Genomic DNA, 17,995 nt, shown 5'->3' on the forward strand with positions numbered 1-17,995 from the left:
CTCTCTCTTTGTAGTTACAAAACTTGTATTTTTTTTATAAATCACTGTTTAAGTGTGTGGGCATCTCCATAGAAGGTGCTAAATTGGTATATACTATTCCCTTAAAGGAATAACAGACTTAATATATTTGGACTGTTCAGGAGAGGGCTGGGCAGTATACGATATGCATTTCTGGGGGGAAATCTCAGACTGGGCTTGTGTTGGGGTTCCCCTGCAGTATAACCAAGGCTGTGGAGTCCCAAAGTGTAACCCAAGTGTGACTGGCAGGGCACAGAATCTCAGAATGTGACTTGCGTGCTGAAGGCTGTTTGTGAGCAGCGTAGGTAGGTGCTACTGCAGCAAGGTATTGTGAGGCACACAATGTTGCAGGACAGAGGTGACGCAGCCTCTCACTGGTCTGGATTGCAGCCCGATATGTTACAGCTCGGGTGACCAGATGTCCCGATTTTATAGGGACAGTCCCGATTTTTCGGTCTTTTTCTTATATAGGCTCCTATTACCCCCCACCCCCGTCCCAATTTTTCACATTTGTTATCTGGTCACCCTAGTTACAGCCCACCAGGCTCTTGGCAAATTACCAGTGATTCCACTAAGTAGGCAAAGTTCGAGTACCTCCGCTTCACAGCCTTTATTAAGGATATGGGTCTGAGCTGGACTGAAGTTACGTGATAACTCTGTCATACTGAATATTCAAATTACCAATATCATAAGTGGAAGGAAGCTCCCCAGGCTGCTTAGTAGCAAAGATCAACGATCTGGTCTAAAGATGGACCACCAGAAAACATTGTTTTCCATTTACATCCCTCCAATCGTTCCCAGGGCCCTTCTAGCAGCTGAGCTTTCAGTGTGTGGCAAATGGAATGAGAGAGACTTCAGACGTCCGGAAATGGGTTTTTGAATAACCCTTCAAAGCACAGCAACAGCCGTCACTGACAGAGATACTTTCAAATCGCTCTGGCCGCCGGTAACCCCTCTCACAATGAGCCAGGCTGGGTAAATCCACTGTCACTGTGCTCGTTAGCCGCACAGGGCTGGAGCGAGCGCGTGCCGTGGTGACGCTCCCGTTCCATCCCTCTAACGTCCATCCCGCCTGGGCCCGCTCGCAGCTCCGCGGGAGCGGCGACAGCAACATCGAAATCCCCAGTGAACATGCGCAGACACCCCATACGTACGTCCCTGCACAACCAGCCTTCCCTGACGTTCCTTTCTAGGTAAGTTTACTTCCACGCACGCGCACAAAACACCCTTCACCGCACATTCAGTCCCGGGGTAGGGCTGGCGCACGCGCCGTTACAGGAAAAAACGGTGACGTCACATGGAGCAGAGGCTCGCGATATTTCGTTTTCCTCCCGTTTCGCTGTTACCGGCGGAGGCGTTGAGCAAGGGGGGGGGACTACGTGTGTGGCCCGCCCTGCGGGGAGGCGGAGTTATGAGGCTCCGCCCCGAGCTATGTGCTGCTGCCTTCGCCGCTTGCGGGACTTAGAGCGGCCGAGCAGCTGTGGTCCCTTCGCTGCCGCCCCGGGGGCCGGAGCATGAACATGAGCCTCGCGCCCGGGCCCCTGCAGTGAGGCCAGCCGGGCCCCGCGTTCTCTGCGCCATGAATCTGCACCAGGTGCTGACGGGCGCCGTGAACCCCGGGGACAACTGCTTCTCCGTGGGGAGCCTCCACGACCAGCCGCTCACGGTGAGTCCCGGGCCGGGCTGTCCCGACGTGCGCCCACCCCCTGGCGGGGCCTCTGTAGCCTGCCGGGCAGCCCCCCAGCGTTCCCAGGGCTACTCCCGGGTGCTGACCCCCCGCCCCTTCGGGCCCCCTCGCTCCGTCCTGCCCTCCCGCTGGGGACGTGACTCCTCTTCTCCCGGTCCCATCCGCCCTGCACCAGGCACAGGGTGGCCTGAACTAGCCGGGAGCCAGGTCGCTAACTGGATGCGTCCGGGAGGGGTGGGATTGGCATGGGTTGGTTCAGGTGCACAGAGAACACATGACCCGAGAGGCGGGGGAGCAGCACAACGCAGCTGATGAGATCAAAGTGTGATGAGTAGGGGCGCTTCATTTCCTGCCTTCTGTTGCTGCTGATAATATTATCGTACATTACAATAGCGCACACCCATGGTGTGTCCACGTACACACGCAGGATGACACAATACACAGTTTAAGGCCTATAGTACACCTGTTCAGAACTCCTATTGGAGGAGAAGTATTCACACCTTTTTTAAGATCATGATTAATGATGCTTGTGATGAAAAAGCTATAAGCAATAAGCCATAGTGTTTATATATATATATATATATATATATATATATATATATATATATATATAAGCAATGTTATGTTAAAATACATGTCATATAGTGTCTTTTAGAGATTTGCAAGTGTAAGTATGTGGTGCCTTAAAGTGAATCTACATGTCAGATTTCATAAATGTCAACTTGAAAACATGAGTAAAATATTTTAGAGTCCTTACACTGGCATAAGCTAACAATTGAGTTTTATTGCATTTTGAGTAGATGACGCTAAGGGCAACTCGACACTACAGCCCTACATCTGCGCAGTTGCACATCTGTATTGCATCTGGTGAAGACTTGTTATGCTGATCGGAGAGCCCTCTCCCGTCGGCATAATTACTCCATCTTGGCTAGAAGCAGAAGCTATGTTGTCTGGGAGAGTGTTTCTCACTGACATAGAGCTGGTGTGGACAGTATGAAATTTACGTTGCTTGGGGTGTGGGTGTGAGGCTTTTTCACATCCCTGAGCAGATAAGTTAGATTAACTTAAGCAATAGTGTAGACCTGCTGTAAGAGACATATAAGAGGTCCTTGAGAGTGGCACAGAAAAAAACCCTTAAAGATGGAGCTATTTTTTTAGCACATTTAATGTTCAGCAAGGCACTTTTTTTTTTGCCATGTAGTAACTCTGAATTATGTTCTAAAATCTTGAAGTTAAATCTAGTATTTCTGAACTTCCTGTTTGCATGCACCCTGCTGCTGGAAAGTAACTGTGCACAGCACTTTAAGTACAAATTAGGCTTCTGTACAGTTTTTAATTTTTGTTAATAAGGTTTTTTCTCTTTATCCTTTCACTCTCCAAAGCCCACTATTCCACCCTGCCTTTATTCAATAGAGTGACTAGTTTTATTTGAGTTTTGTTTGTCTATAAACGTGAATAGCATCCTCATCATAATAGACTATGGAGTTCAAAAGACTCAGTCTTGAGTCTAAATTTAAATTATTCTCTTCTATTTCTCTTCTCTCTCTGGTTTGGCTCCCTCTTTCTTGGGGTGCCTCATCATCTGAGTATCTTCTCATTCTTTTCCTATCTTTTCATATTAAATTATGCTAGTGGTGGCGTTGTTGTGCTTAAGTCTTTGGCTGGATGAAACTGTCGGGAACCTAGTCGGTTTTGCTTGGTACACAGTATATCAGAAGGGGCCCAAAGTAGAACTTAACAGATTTCCGTCAGGTTCGCTCTGGAGCAGCAGCACCCAAGGTAGTGCTATAAACTGTGAGATATCTTCAGTCTTGCACCCAGTTTAACTCACTGCCTAATCTGTTGGAGAGTGACTGCTAAACTTATTTTTAGTCTTTGTGCATAGTAGGCACACTTCTATGCTCCTCTGCTGAGTTTTTTTAACAAATACAACATTGGAAGACAAAATACTTGTTCACTATCTGACACTTTGATCCTGCAAGGTGTTCCATCTGGGGGACCTCTGCTGAACTAATGGAGGCTCGATGTCATCACAGGAATTTTCTTGAGTAGTTGCAGATTCAGAACCCTGCAAGTTGCTGCTCAAAAGAGGAAGTAATCAGAATAAAGCTTTGTTATAGACAGTCAGCTCAATCAGTTTCGGGGGAAAAAAAAAAGTTAAAAGTAACTAACAGTACTACACCTGCTTTTGGATCCACCTTTCAGATTTTCCCATTTGTTTAAATGTTTCTCTGCCTATTGTGGTGTGTGTATGACTCTCAAACAGCATGAAACTGTACGTGAAAAACAATGTAATTTCCTTTACAGCAAAGCGCCATTAATTGTGCAAAGTAAAGAAGCGAGACAAATCCAGAATTCTCTTATCTTTTACTTATACTAAAGTTTAGATCTGTCTTGTAATAACATTAGGTTCCTTTTTTAAAACTTCAAGTTATCAGGATCACTTCCATAGAATGACTGCTGAGCACCTCTGTCCAGTATTGCAGCCTGTCTGATTAGAAGAGTGTTTAGAACTCTAAAATGACCTGGAAGTGGTAGCTTTCTCTTGAGAGGGAGGAATATGCCAAACTGTACTGTTTTGAGTAATACTACCTTGAGAGACCTTTGTTTTCAAGAGCAGTTTTGACACAAATATAATCATAGGAATTTCTATATGTGTATTAAATCTTTTATAGATTTGTGGTGTGCAGGAAAGCATATTATTAATGGAATTTTTAGCCAGTAGTCACAAACTCGGAGAACAAAAATGTCCTTCATTGCCCTTTTTTTTTTTTTGGGGGGGGGGGGGGTGGTTCTCATGATGTACAACTTAATCAGATTTCTCCACACCTATTTGAATGAGTACAAAAAAGGTACTGTAAATAAGTTGAGTTGATCCCACTAGTTACTTTTCTACAAAGAAATGGCTGATCTTTCAATAGATGTACAAGGGTTGGAATACAAGCATTCTTCTCTCCCTAGTTATGTCATTACCAGTTAGTGCTTATACCATGATCACTTAGAAATGAAGAGTTAAATGTATGGGAAATATGAAACTTTACTTGAAATTTTAGTTAAACATTGGAAGTTTTTTAAAATGTCATGCAAAACAAAATGAAAATAACTACAAATAGAAGTAGCTCACAAATGCTGTGGGTTTTTTGTACCACTTGTGTTTAGTCCATGGACAGTGTTCTTCTAACCCTTCCACTCTACCCCAATAAATCTTAATGTTAACTGTCAAAATAGAACAAGAAGACTTCCTATGTTGTTTAGAAGAGATTTCAGGAAAATGGCCTTGGTGATCATACAGAAGCATAAGTTCTAGTCGGCCTCAAGTTTGGACCTCCCTCATAGTAACAATACAAAAATGATATGGTAGTTGGACTCAAACACCTGGAAACCCCGATGGATTATACTCTAGTTCATGGGTTCTCAATACAAGTCTTCATTGTATGCTCCTAGTATTAGTGATTCAAAACCTACTAAGTTCTACTGAACATGAAGTTCTGAGCACTTTTTTGTTTTCAGTTGTCTTGCATGTGATAAGTGAGAATATATGCACCTTGGAACATGCTGTTTGCTGATGACTTAGTGATATATGCAGAAGATTAAGACTGTAAGCCAACTTTGAACAGTGGCAACATAGATTTGAGCAGGCTGGACTTCACTTTGGTCTTACCAACATTCACTCTATGAGAACTGAAGGAAGACTCAGCATAAAGGATATCCCTCGGCCCGTGCCGCTTCCTGCAGCCCCCATTGGTCTGGGACAGCGAACCGCAGCCAGTGGAAGCCACGATCGGCCGAACCTGGGGACGCAGCAGGTAAAACCGGCCCAGCCTGCCAGGGTGCTTACCCTGGCGGGCCGCGTGCCAAAGGTTGCCGATCCCTGTCATGGGAAGAAAGCTTAGGGGGGAGAAAGAGAATTTAAGTACCTAGAATTAGTGCTTGCTGACAATGGTGCCCTCCTGAGTGATGCCCAGCATTGTAGTAAAGTTGCTCAGTGCAAATGGTAGGAGCTGACCCAAGTTCTTTGTGATTAAAAAAAAAATGCCAATAAGGTTAAGGGTGGTCAAATCACAGTTTTATACAATCCTAATGTACAGAACAGGGATTTACCCATTTCTTTTCTAGTGACTGGCTATGTTGTCCAAATGAAGCTGTTGAGATGATAGGAAACGAAGTGATCTTGTAAGGGATCCAATAAAGGTTGTTCCAATTGAAGACAAGTTGAGGGAGGCTATGCTATGTGGATATGTGCATATCCAGTGGAGACTTGAGAACTGTGTTGGTAAGATGTCTTTTGCAGGGATCTTCCCCTGGTTGTCTTCCGTCAATGACCAAAGTCTTGGTATGTGGACTGGATATCGGTTGACATCAGAGGCCTTGGCTACACTTACCGGCAAGTTCGACGGCTGGAAATCTAACTTCTGGGTTCGACTTATCGCGTCTAGTCTGGACGCGATAAGTCGAACCCGGAAGTGCTCGCCGTCGACTGCGGTACTCCAGCTCGCCGAGAGGAGTACCGCGGAGTCGACGGGGGAGCCTGCCTGCCGAGTGTGGACCAAGGTAAGTTTGAACTAATTCGAAATAAGGTACTTCGAACTTCAGCTACGTTATTCACGTAGCTGAAGTTGCGTACCTTAGTTCGAATTAGGGGGGGTAGTGTAGACCAAGCCAGAGAGACCAGTCTGCATTACGGCCTAGCATTCTATCATGAGTTTTGGAAGAAGGCTATAAAAGTTACTGACCTAAAATAGGGAAGTGGCAAGAAAGGAGACAATTTGTGAAGCCTAATGTATATTTGCTATTTTTAGCTTCAGTACACCTAAGATGAAGCTAAAATACAGGGAGTATATACTATCATTGTTGCTACTAATTCTCTGTTTTAGAGCCCACAAGTATGTAAGCCAAACTTCACCGAACTGCTACCTACTTGGCTTTTTCTCACATCTGCAGTATTTGAGTTTAAAGCAACTTGATCTGTAAGTTTAAGTATTACCTCCCACACTCGTCATGGATGCTACTTTAATATCTGAAGCATTCTTCAGGGTGTTGTTTTGAATTGTGTAATCAATACTGTCACCACAGTCTTTGTTGAATGGCTTTGCAGATGTTTACTTATTTATTTTTGCTTTAGTGACTCTTACAGTCCTTTTAAAAAAATCTTTATACTGTGATAACTTGTACTTTTCTGTTGTGAGTTTATAGTTGTTGACTCTACAATGTATAAAAATAGTTTAAGCTAGAGTTTGGAGGAACTTGGAAGTTCTAATAGTCATTACAAAATTTCAGGGAAGTATAAAAAAGCAAATGACTTGGTAATATGCATATTATACATTTCTCTAATCTAATGCTGTTACTTTACTGGAGAAGAAACTTCTGTTCCATTATGTTTTCTCTTAATTATTGGAATTGTCACTTAAAGAAAATATTGTTGGTGTGGCTCCATTTATTTAGTTATTTCTTTCAAAGATAATTTTTTACAAACTTGTTAATTTATTAATGTTAAGATGTCAGGTTTAAAAAGTAATAAATTTTGGAGGAAAGAGTATGCTGCAGCAATAATCTCATGAAATATTTTTTTATCACTAAAAAAGACAGGTGATAAATGCTGCAAGGTAAATGTTTACTTTCTTGCCTGACATTGAGTATGAGGAGAAAAACATGAAATAAAAAATGTACATGTAATTACTATATAGTTGAGGAGAACCATTTAATAAATAGCCTTGCCTGAATTCTGTCCAATAGTTAATCATGACTGAGCTTTGGAACATTAATGCTAGCTTCTTTGTGTTTTTGTGGAACGGAGACATTTTTAAACTTTCTGCCACACTTGGACTCATCTCTGGTGCAGGACAAGTGACAGTTTTAAGGTTCATTTTGTTCAGCCCAACAAAAATAGGTACTTCATGCTATTTGAAAGCACAATAGATAGGGGAATTCTGGTATAAAGCTTTGTTCCCAGTTCAAGTACATTATGTTTTAAAATCTTTACACTTTTACCTGCAATAGCTTTTCAATACAGTTCGGGGTTCCATTTGAAAAAAGGGGGTGGGGAGGAGAATCCTCCTTTAAGATATGTATAGTTGTCTGGTAATTAAGGCAGTTTTTTTTACATGCATGTAAAAATTAGTAGCAATGCTTGTAAAAACTCTTTTTTAAAAAGATAATAGACACAATGCATGGCTTGGCATAAAGATTCTGTTGAGAGTCTCCTGGGAATAACCTGTCTAACTGACTTGTTGCTTGTAACGCCTTTACTTGTCAGTCCTATACATGTGCAGGAAAGGAGCCTTTTATTTTGTGCACCATATTTCCTGATTTAGCAGAAATTAGCTGCTTTAGTAAATTACATTTTTTTATGTGCAAATTCAGGGTTATAATTTAAAAAAAAAATCCTGCACATAATTCTTAACTCTTACAGATACGTGATTGTACCAATAGAAGATTTATTTTCTTATGTTTAAGGAGTTAGTTAGGTACAATTTTCACTTTAGAAAAAAATAAGAATTTTGTAGCAGTTAAATTATTGGCTGTAATATCTTCTGTTAACAGTTCTGTAAAATTGCCTTAGTGTTATCTTCAAAGGAAAACATTTGCTAATCCTCTCTCAAGAAACTTAGGATGCAGGGATAAAATAGCTAAAAGCTGGATAAGAAGCAAATAGAAAGGAGGTGAAAATCCAATACCAGATGCAAATTCGCTTCTCTCAGTCTTAGGTGCACAGAAAGATGTTTAATTTTCTAAATCCAGATATGTGGTGGCAAGACATCAGCTAGTAAAATCCTTGTTTCCGTAGTTGTAACTGGTTTTACCCTGTTTGCTTTTGTTCGCTGGTTTTAAAAACATTGTTTAACATACATACCAAGAGCATGATAAGGTCAACAATATCTGCTTGTTTCATTGCACAGACTACTCCACAAATAACCTAGGACATTTTAATCTTTAAAGGTGACTTTAACTTCCCAGATATAGATTGGAGGACAAGTGCTACTAATGATGATAGGGCCAAGATTTTCCTGGATGGGATAGCTGAACCAACAAGAGGTGATGGCATTTTAGATTTAGTATTGTTGCGTAGCGAGGACCTCAAAGAAGAATTAGTTATAGTGGACAACCTTGATTTGAGTGATCATGAACTAATTCAGTTTCAACTAAATGGAAGGGTAAACAAAAATAAGTCTGCAATTAGGTTCCTTGATTTCACCTAAACAAATATTTTGGGTCCGTTTTTAATAAGGGTACTGAGCTTCGGGGTGGTGGCAGGGGGGCTAACGAAAATAAGGATGTGGAAGCTAAACTGAAACAGCTTAATGGGATCAAATTTGGGGGCTTGGATAATCACCATCCAAGAATATTAAAGGAAATAGCACATGAAATTGCAAGCCCAACAGTAGGGATTTTTAATGATCTGTAAACTCGAGGGTCATACCCTATGACTGGAGAATTGCTACTATAGTTCTTTTTAAGAAAGGAAAAAAGTGATCTGTGAAACTACAGGCCAGTTAGTTTGACCTCAATTGTATGCAAGCTTTTGGAACAAATTTTGAAAGAGAAAGTAGTTAAGAATATAGAGCTGAATGGTAATTGGGATAAAATAGAACATAGTTTTACAAAAGATAGATTGTGCCAGACCAACCTGATCTTCTTTAAGAAAACCGATTAAATTTTTTTTTTTAGAGAAAGGAAATACAGTAGATCCAATCTATGTGGATTTCAGAAAGGCATTTGATACTATTCCCTATGAGAAATTATTAATTAAATTGGAGAAGATTAGGATTAATATGAGACTTGAAAGGAAGATAAGGAACTGGTTAAAGTGAGGCTACACTGGGTCATACTGAAAGGTGATCTGTCAGGCTGGACAGAGGTTGCTAGTGAAGTTCCTCAGGGATCGGTTTTGGGACCAATCTTAATTAACCTTTTCATTAATGACCTTGGCACAAAAAGTGGAAGTGTACTAATAAAATTTGTGGCTGACACAAAGTTGGGAGGTATTGTCAATATGGAGGTCCGAAATATTATACAAGAATTTGGACAACCTTGAAAACTGTAGTAATAGAAATGGGATGAAATTTAATAGTGAGACGTGCAAGGGACTAACAACAAGAAGTTTTGCTATAAGCTAAGGATTTATCAGTTGGAAGCGACAGGGGGAGAAAGACCTGGGTGTATTGGTCAGTTGTAAGAGGACTGTGAGCTGTGAATGTGATATGGCTGTGAAAAAAGCTAATGGAATCCTAGGATGCATCAAGCGAGATATTTCCAGTAGAGATAGGGCAGTGTTAGTACCATTATACAAGGCACTGGTGAGACCTCATCCAGAATGCTGTGTGCAGTTCTGGTCTCCCATGTTTAAGAACAATGAATTCAAACTGGAATATGTGCAGAAAATCTATCTTATGAGAGTAGACTCAAAGAGCTTGGCTTATTTAGCCTAACAAAATGAAGGCTGAGGGGAGATATGATTGCTTTCTATAAATACATCAGAGGGATGAGTACCAGGGAGGGAGAGTTCTTATTTAAAAGATAAGGGCCAATGTTGACACAAGAACAAGTGGTATAAATTGTCCATCAACAAGTTTAGGCTTGTTAGATCAATGTTTCTAATCATCAGAGGAGTGAAGTTCTGGAATAGCCTTCCAAGCAAGCAGTGGGGGCAAAAAACCTACCTGGCTTCAAGACTGAACTTGATAAGTTTATGGAGGGGATGGTAGGATGAGACTGATGACAATGGCATGTGGCCCATCTCCAACTGCTAGTAGCGAATATCCCGAATGGCCGGAGATGGAACACTAGCTGGAGAGGGCTCTGAGTTACTACAGAGAATTCTTTCCCAGGTGTGTGGCGGGTGGGTCTTGCTGACATGTTCACGGTCTAATTTATCATCATATTTGGGGTTAGAAAGGAATTTTCCCTCAGATCAGATTAGCAGAGACCCTGGGCGTTTTTCACCTTCCTCTGTAGCATGGGATTTGGGTCACTTGCAGGTTTAGATTAGAATAAATGATAGATTCTCTGTAACTTGGAGTCCTCAAATTGTGATTTGAGGATTTCAGTAACTCAGCCAAACATTAGGGGTCTATAACAGGAGTGGATGTGTAAGGTTCTGTGGCTTGCAATGTGCAGGAGGTCAGACTAAGAGCAGAAGTCACCATCATGATCATCTAAAGTCTGAGTAATATTTCTAGATTACATTCCATATACATATGCTGATAAAGGTACTTCCTCTTTTTGGAAAACTGTATGAAAACTTTATGCTTATTTGTAATCTGTGATTTACAAATTACCCCATCACTTCATTGTGATAATTATTATAATCCCAGAAAAATATACCAGGAAGCTAGTTGTTGTTTGGGGACCTTTGTGTGCTAGCATAAGGCAATCAGGATTGAGGCTTTGTGGTGGGTGTTATACAGATGTACAGTCCTGCCAGTAAGAGCTTGTATTAAGACTGAATCAAGGGGTGGGTGTAGAAGAGAAGGAAAGGGAGAAAAGTTGCAATAAAAGGAATGTGACGTTACGCATACTTATTACATATCTATTTGTAAATTATAAGTAGACTAGAGATACTAAAGTCTCTGCAGGCCACCTGCTGGTGTCAGGTGTAAGGTCCTGCAGCTAGCCTGCTTACCTGCTAGCTTAACACCCCTCCCACCCCCAAGCAGTCTAACAAAGAAACCTGGGCCCCAGTCGGGCCACCTGATTGTCTAACCTGCCCAATTGGCTCAGGGGATCAGAAGGCCCTTCTCTTAAGATCAGCAAAAGTAGCAGACTGCTCAAAGTATTCATCCAAGGTTACGATAGCCTTGGCCCCTGGAATCCCCCACTCCAGGTAACTTAGCTCTGACCCTCAGCTCCAATTTCAGACTACCGATTCCTGCTCTAACCACTAGGCATGAGTGCCCACTTTCCGGTCTTTGACAGCTAACCATCATCAAGTGGTAGTTTACTGTAGTACTCCGAGTTAAAGACCAGAAAGGAACACTAAATCATCTAGTCTAACATCCTGCATATCACAGGCCGCCAACATCACCCAGCATCCACACGTTAAAGCTGGTTTTGTTTCACTTGTTAAAGGATTATAACCCACAGGAGTGGGTTGTCATTTTAGAGATATAATAGCTGCTTTATGGAGGGATTTGGTAAGAGTCTTCCATGCTGCAACATGTCTTCAGCCCTTCTTCCATATACAATTGTGGAAGAAGCCCGTCTCCATCTCCCTGTATATTTCTGTATTTGGCAGAGTGGGAAAGGATGAAGCAGTAAGATGCAACAGTGGATAGGTGGGAATAGAGCCTGTTGCAGTTCCACTTGCACAACAATTTCCATTACTGTCCTAATTCACATACTCACTTTTTTTACACACAGTCATCCCCCTTCCGCTTCCCATCCCCACAGTCACCCCAGGCACTTAACTTCTTTGCTTATTTTTCATATCAGTGATCTCCCAAAGATGGAGGTCTGAACAAAATCACTCCTAGGTGAGTGTTTTTTAACATGAGGAAAATTTTCTTTTCTCACCACATGTAAAAGGTTTTCAAACAAGCTTCAAAACATTTAATTGGAGACTAGTTTATCCATTCAGAATGCTGCTTCAAAGATCATTTTCCTAGCCCATCACATATGAGCCCCCCCCCTTTTCATCTTTCCACTGACTCCCCCTTCTTGCTTATGCCAAACATAAGCTTCTTGTCTTCACTTCAAAGGCTATTTATGGCCTATCCCTGCATTACCTATCGTTGCTCATTTACTATCGAGATGTCAACTCCTGCTGGCCCATGGGTGCCAGAAAGAGGAGCACGAAGAGCAACTTTAGGTGCACTTTCATGACAATGGAAAAAAGGCACATCCCTGACATCAGGGCAAACTTCAAGTCCCTGTTCCAAAGCACAAAGTCAGTAGAGCTTCTGACAGCCATTTTGTTGAGAAATATTTTAGATGGGCAAAACTTACTTTTTCACTCTCATTCTGAAAAGTGGCTGAATAGTGTTTGCTAAACATATCCGAAAAAATTGTCTGAGGCAAGCAAACAGCATAAAAAAAATCAGCCTAAATGGTTGAAATTTGTCAAACTTTCAAGCAATTGAAAACAAGGTCTTATTATGGAAAGTATTGGGCACCCTTTAGGTTTTGCTACTCGCATTATCTATAATAGTACCACCCTTGTTTAAATTTAGATGTTATTGAAAAGTAAAAGCTCTATGTACATGTATATTATATTTGCAATAGTTTGTAAAAAATTAACTAGTTAAAACAAAATGTCTGAACAGCAAATATAATATTCTGTAATCTTGTATTATGCTTGTATGTGGCTTCTCCCTTGGAAATGCAAGTCTGATACTTACGAAACAGGGAAGTTCTGCCTATAGCTCCTCAAACTAACAGTTCCTAGAATTAATGGATAATTCCTGCCAATAGAACAGACTGTCACAAATCTAGCTTTGGTGCTGTTAAATTAGATCTCTGATTATGGCTTGTTACTACTTGGAAAATTACTATTCTGTGGCTAGACACTATGGTGTCAGCCACCCTAGAGAGTCTCATAGATAGGACTGTAATGTACTGTTAATTAAGGCAGGCAGCGAATGATTTAATTCTCTCTGAGTCTTGAAGAGTTTAAGCATAGATGTACTGTGTAGAAAGAATGCCGTCTTAAATCTGTTACTAATTTTATGAAATTCTTCTCCCTACTCATTTTAGCTTTATCCTCTTCCAGAGTAGTTGGAAGGGTGTAAATAGATATTTCTCAAGTCAAAACTAAGTTCTCTTAACTAAATAATTATGGCATCAGATGTTTCCTACACAGTGTACTGGTTGGCATCTTCCAAGGAGCAAAATACCCCATATGTGGTGGCGTCAATATTCATTTTTTCCTATTAAGTTTTAAAGTTTACCACAGGTCTTTGCACCCCTTTTTGTACATTCTTATGGTTCTAAAGTACAGAACTGCTTTGCTCAGAACTATCTGTTACTCTATTAGATGTCTTAAAGTATGCTCTTTGTCACATCTACATAACCAAGCATGTGGGTCTTCATTCTTTTACTGCAGTTCTTGAGACAGACCAGACCTATGGGTTACTGGCACATGAGTAGGGTCTCTTCATCAGGAGATAGGTTGTTTTGCTTCCAGCAGCCTTAGACTTGTTCTAAAGACCCTCAAGTTTTTGTCACGTCTGGCCCTACGATTTCTTTTAATTTGTCTCTTTGAGGTACAGGAGTGTCCTCCAGTCAGATTGATGTGGGAAGACAAAACAAAGCATGAGGCAGAAGATGCTTCTGAGCGGTGTTCTTCCAAAAGTGTGTAGAAGATTATTTCTGCTTGTCTGGGACAAATTCCTCTTAAATGTGCTCAAGTCTCTCCTTTCAGGTGTTTGTTTCAACCTGTTAACAAGGAGCAGCACTGGAAGTAATCTTTTATGCTGAGCAATATTCTAAGGGCAGGCAAGTTTAAGCCACCTCATGCTACTGTCAGCACTGCATTGGTTGGTGCTTTTTGAAACATACATACAGCAGAAGACCACTGCACTGCAGCTTTCACTTGACTAGATCAGCATCATGCACTCCCTGCTTTCAGATAAATGTTGGTGAGTGCAGAGTAGTTCAGTACTACAGATAACCCTCTTTGGCAGTACTTGTCACCTGCCACATCAACAAGACTATGGCATAACTGTAGCTCCTCCAAACAGGTCTCGTCAAACTGAGACAGCAATAGTAAAGGAACGTCAGAGGCCTGTCACCAGCAGAGCTCCCCTGTATGTGTCTGTTAGTCAAGGGGCCAAAGAACAGAGTACTCCTACCTACACATTTGGCACCATCAGCTTTGTGGTTAGTCAGACTCTTGGGAATGAATACTGCCCCATCAGCTTCACTGTACAACAACCAAATAGTAGGGTCTTCCGAGAGCTGAGAAGCTGAAGACTTTTCTCTTTATGGTAATTGGCAACTGCTTTCTCAAGGCCTCGTCAGCCATTGGTTCTTTGGGACCAGCCATCTTTGGCAAGGTGCAATCATGCCAATATAGGGCTTACTCCTACTGTGAGGCTAGCAGAAGGTTTCAAATGTGTGGTATGTGCCAATCAATGTAAATTTTGAATGGCAGAGAAAGTACATTGACCTTGGTCTTACACTGAAAGCTATTATAAATATGCACTTCAACATTATATTTGATTCTCAATAATAATAATAATTAATAATAATTAGGGCTGTCAAATGATTAAAAAAAATCACCATTAAAAAATCACGATTAATCATGTGATTAATCGCACTGTTAATAAATACCATTTATTTAAATAATTTGGATGTTTTCTACGTTTTCAAATATATTGATTTCAGTTGCAACACAGAATACAAAGTGTACAGTGCTCACTTTATATTTTTGATTACAAGTATTTGCACTGTCAAAAAAAAAGGAAATAGTATTTTTCAATTCACCTAATACAAGTGCTGTAGTGCAGTCTCTTTATCATGAAAGTTGAACTTACAAATGTAGAATTATATAAAAAAACCTGCATTCAAAAATAAAACAAAGTAAAATTTTAGAGCCTGCAAGTCCACTAAGTCCTACTTCTTGTTCAGTCAATCGTTCAAGTCTGTTTACATTTGCAGGAAATAATGCTGTCCGCTTCTTGTTTACAATGGCACCTGAAAGTGAGAACAGGCATTCTCATGGCACTGCTGTAGCCAGCATTGCAAGATATTTACGTGCCAGATGTGCTAAAGATTCATCTGTCCCTTCATACTTCAACCACCATTCCAGCGGACATGCGTGCCTGCTGATGACGGGTTCTGCTCGATAACAATCCAAAGCAGTTTGAACTGACGCATGTTCATTTTCATTATCTGAGTCAGATGCCATCAGCAGAAGGTTGATGGCTTTTTTGAGGGTTCGGGTTCTGTAGTTTCCGCATCGGAGTGTTGCTCTTTTAAGACATAAGAAAGCATGCTCCACACCTCACCCCTCTCAGATTTTGGAATGCACTTCAGACTGCTATAACATGAAAAATATGGCAGAATGCGAGTAAAACAGAGCAGGGGTCATACGATTCTCCCCCGAAGAGTTCAGTCACAAATTTAAATAACGCATTATTTTTTTTACGAGTGTCATCAGCATGGAAGCATGTCCTCTGGAATGGTGGCCAAAGCATGAAGGGACATACAAATGTTTAGCATATCTGGCACGTAAATACCTTGCAATGCCGGATACAAAAGTGCCATGCAAATGCCTGTTCTCACTTTCTAGTGACATTGTTAATAAGAATCCAGCAGCATTATCGCCTGTAAATGTAAACAAAATTGTTTGTCTTAGCAATTGGCTGAACAAAAAGTAGGACTGAGTGGACTTCGTTTTGTTTTTGAGTCCAGTTATGTTAAAAACAAACACCCTACATTTGTAAATTGCACTTTCACCACAGAGATTGCACTACAGTACAGAAATTCCCCACTTAACGTCCTATCGCTTAACGTTCTTTCGATCTTACATTCCTGCTCAATTACAGAACATGCTCCATTTTAAGTTGTGTAATGCTTTGCTATAACGTCGTTTGGCTGCCTGCTTTGTCCACACTTGTCAGCCCACCTATCAGGGCACCCCTTACCCACCCTCTCCCCCCCCCCCACAGTGCCTCCCGCCTGCAGGAGACCCTGCGGATCAGTGCCTTCCCCCTCGCCTCCTGCCCGCGGCGTTCACGGGTGGGGGAGGAGTGAGGACTTGGCGCGCAGGCTTCCCCTGCCTCCCGAACACCACAAGCCAGCTGACTGCCGTGGGCGGGAGGCAGGAAAGAGAGGGGGGAGCCTGCGTGCTGAGTCCTCGCTCCTCCGCCCTTCCTCCTGCCCCCTGAACATTGCAAGCCAGCTGATTGCCATGGGCAAGAGGGAGGGGGGAGGAGCGAGGACGTGGCGCACCTCCCCCCTCTATCCCCTGCCTCCTGCCCAAGGCAATCAGCTGGCTTGTGGTGTTCAGGAGGCATGGGAGGGAGGGAAAGCCTGTGCGCTGTGTCCTCACTCCTGCTTCCTGAACGCTGCAAGCCAGTTGATTGCTGCGGGGAGCGGGGAGGAGCAAGGATGCGGCGTGTAAAGTAAAAGGGGGGGAGAAGAAGCGGGTTAAGGGTGGAGGCTTGGGGGAAGGGGTGGAGTGGGTGGGCTGAGGGTTGAGCCCCCTGCCCCTGGTGCTTGCAGAGTATGGGAAGCTGCTGCTGCGCAACGTGCTTCTCCTAGCCTACAGCACTTTCAGCCTCCTTGCCTGCCTCATTGTCTCCAGTGCCAGTGGGCTGTGCCTGTGTGGGGTAAGGCGGGGACACCTCCCCACTGTAATACTGTACTGTATGGCAAAAAAAAAAAATTCCCTGGAACCTAACCCCCCCATTTACATTCATTCTTATGGGGAAATTGGATTCGCTTAGCATCGTTTCCCTTTGTCGCATTTTTCAGGAACGTAACTACAACGTTAAGTGAGGAGTTACTGTTCTTGTATGAGGTGAATTGAAAAGTACTATTTTTTATAATAATTTTAACAATGGAGTTAACGAACGTATGAGCATAGTGGTAAGACAGTGGTGCATCTACAATTCACAGAAAGGATATCAGAGTGGTGTTGCTTAGTGTCATATGCAGTTGAAGTGGAGAAAGGTCATTGTTCATGAGAGTAACTATAATATGGGACTAAGAGAAGGAGCTTTGTAAAGCTATATCTATAAAGCAATACAGTAGAACCCTGTATATCCAACCCTCCATTATCTTACTCTCTGTATTAACTGAACAACCAGCGCACATAGGTCCAGAAGCACGCAGTCTCTCTTGTGGCCGCGAGACAGCACTGCAGCCTCATACTTCCCCAAGGCTCTGCCCATTCACTCCATTTCCCCCCCTCTCTCCATCATTCACTCCCCCCCTCACTTTCACTAGGCAGGGGCTTGGGGTGTGGGAGGAGGTGCAGGCTCTGGGCTGGGGCTGAGGGATTCAGAGTGTGGGAGGGAGCTCCAGGCTGGGGCAGGGGGTTGGGGGGCAGAAGGGGGTGAGGGGTGCAAGCTCTGGGAGGCAGCTTGGGTGTGGGCTCAGGGCTGGGGCAGGAGATTGGAGTGCAGGAGGGGGTGCAAGGTGAAGGCTCCAGCCGGGAGGCACTTACCACAGGCAGCTCCTGGTTGGCAGCGCAGTGGGGCTAAGGCAGGCTCCCTTCCTGCCCTGCCCCCACACCGCTCCTGGAAGCGACTGGCATGTCTCTGTGGCCCCTGGGTGGGGGGGCAGGCAACTCCGTGCGCCACTGCTGCCCCTGCCCCCCAGCGCCAACCCCTCCAGAGCTGCGGGGGC

The 17,995-nt window shown here is 42.7% G+C and overlaps 1 protein-coding gene across 7 annotated transcripts in view; it reads left to right on the plus strand.

The window, feature by feature from the left end:
• The first annotated feature begins 1,362 nt into the window (after window positions 1-1,362).
• DMXL1 (Dmx like 1) overlaps window positions 1,363-17,995 on the plus strand; it is a 142,252-nt gene continuing 125,619 nt past the window's right edge. For 5 of the 7 annotated variants that reach the window (XM_005300153.4, XM_005300154.4, XM_005300155.4 and 2 more), the window contains exon 1: window positions 1,363-1,684. In XM_005300153.4, coding sequence (XP_005300210.1) covers window positions 1,598-1,684 — 87 coding nt within the window. In that variant the 5' untranslated portion in view covers window positions 1,363-1,597. The remainder of the gene's footprint in view (window positions 1,685-17,995) is intronic. The other 2 variants (XM_065550366.1, XM_065550367.1) reach the window with 2 other exon arrangements.

Source organism: Chrysemys picta, chromosome 6 (assembly GCF_011386835.1).
Source record: "Chrysemys picta bellii isolate R12L10 chromosome 6, ASM1138683v2, whole genome shotgun sequence".
NCBI lineage: Eukaryota > Metazoa > Chordata > Testudines > Emydidae > Chrysemys > Chrysemys picta.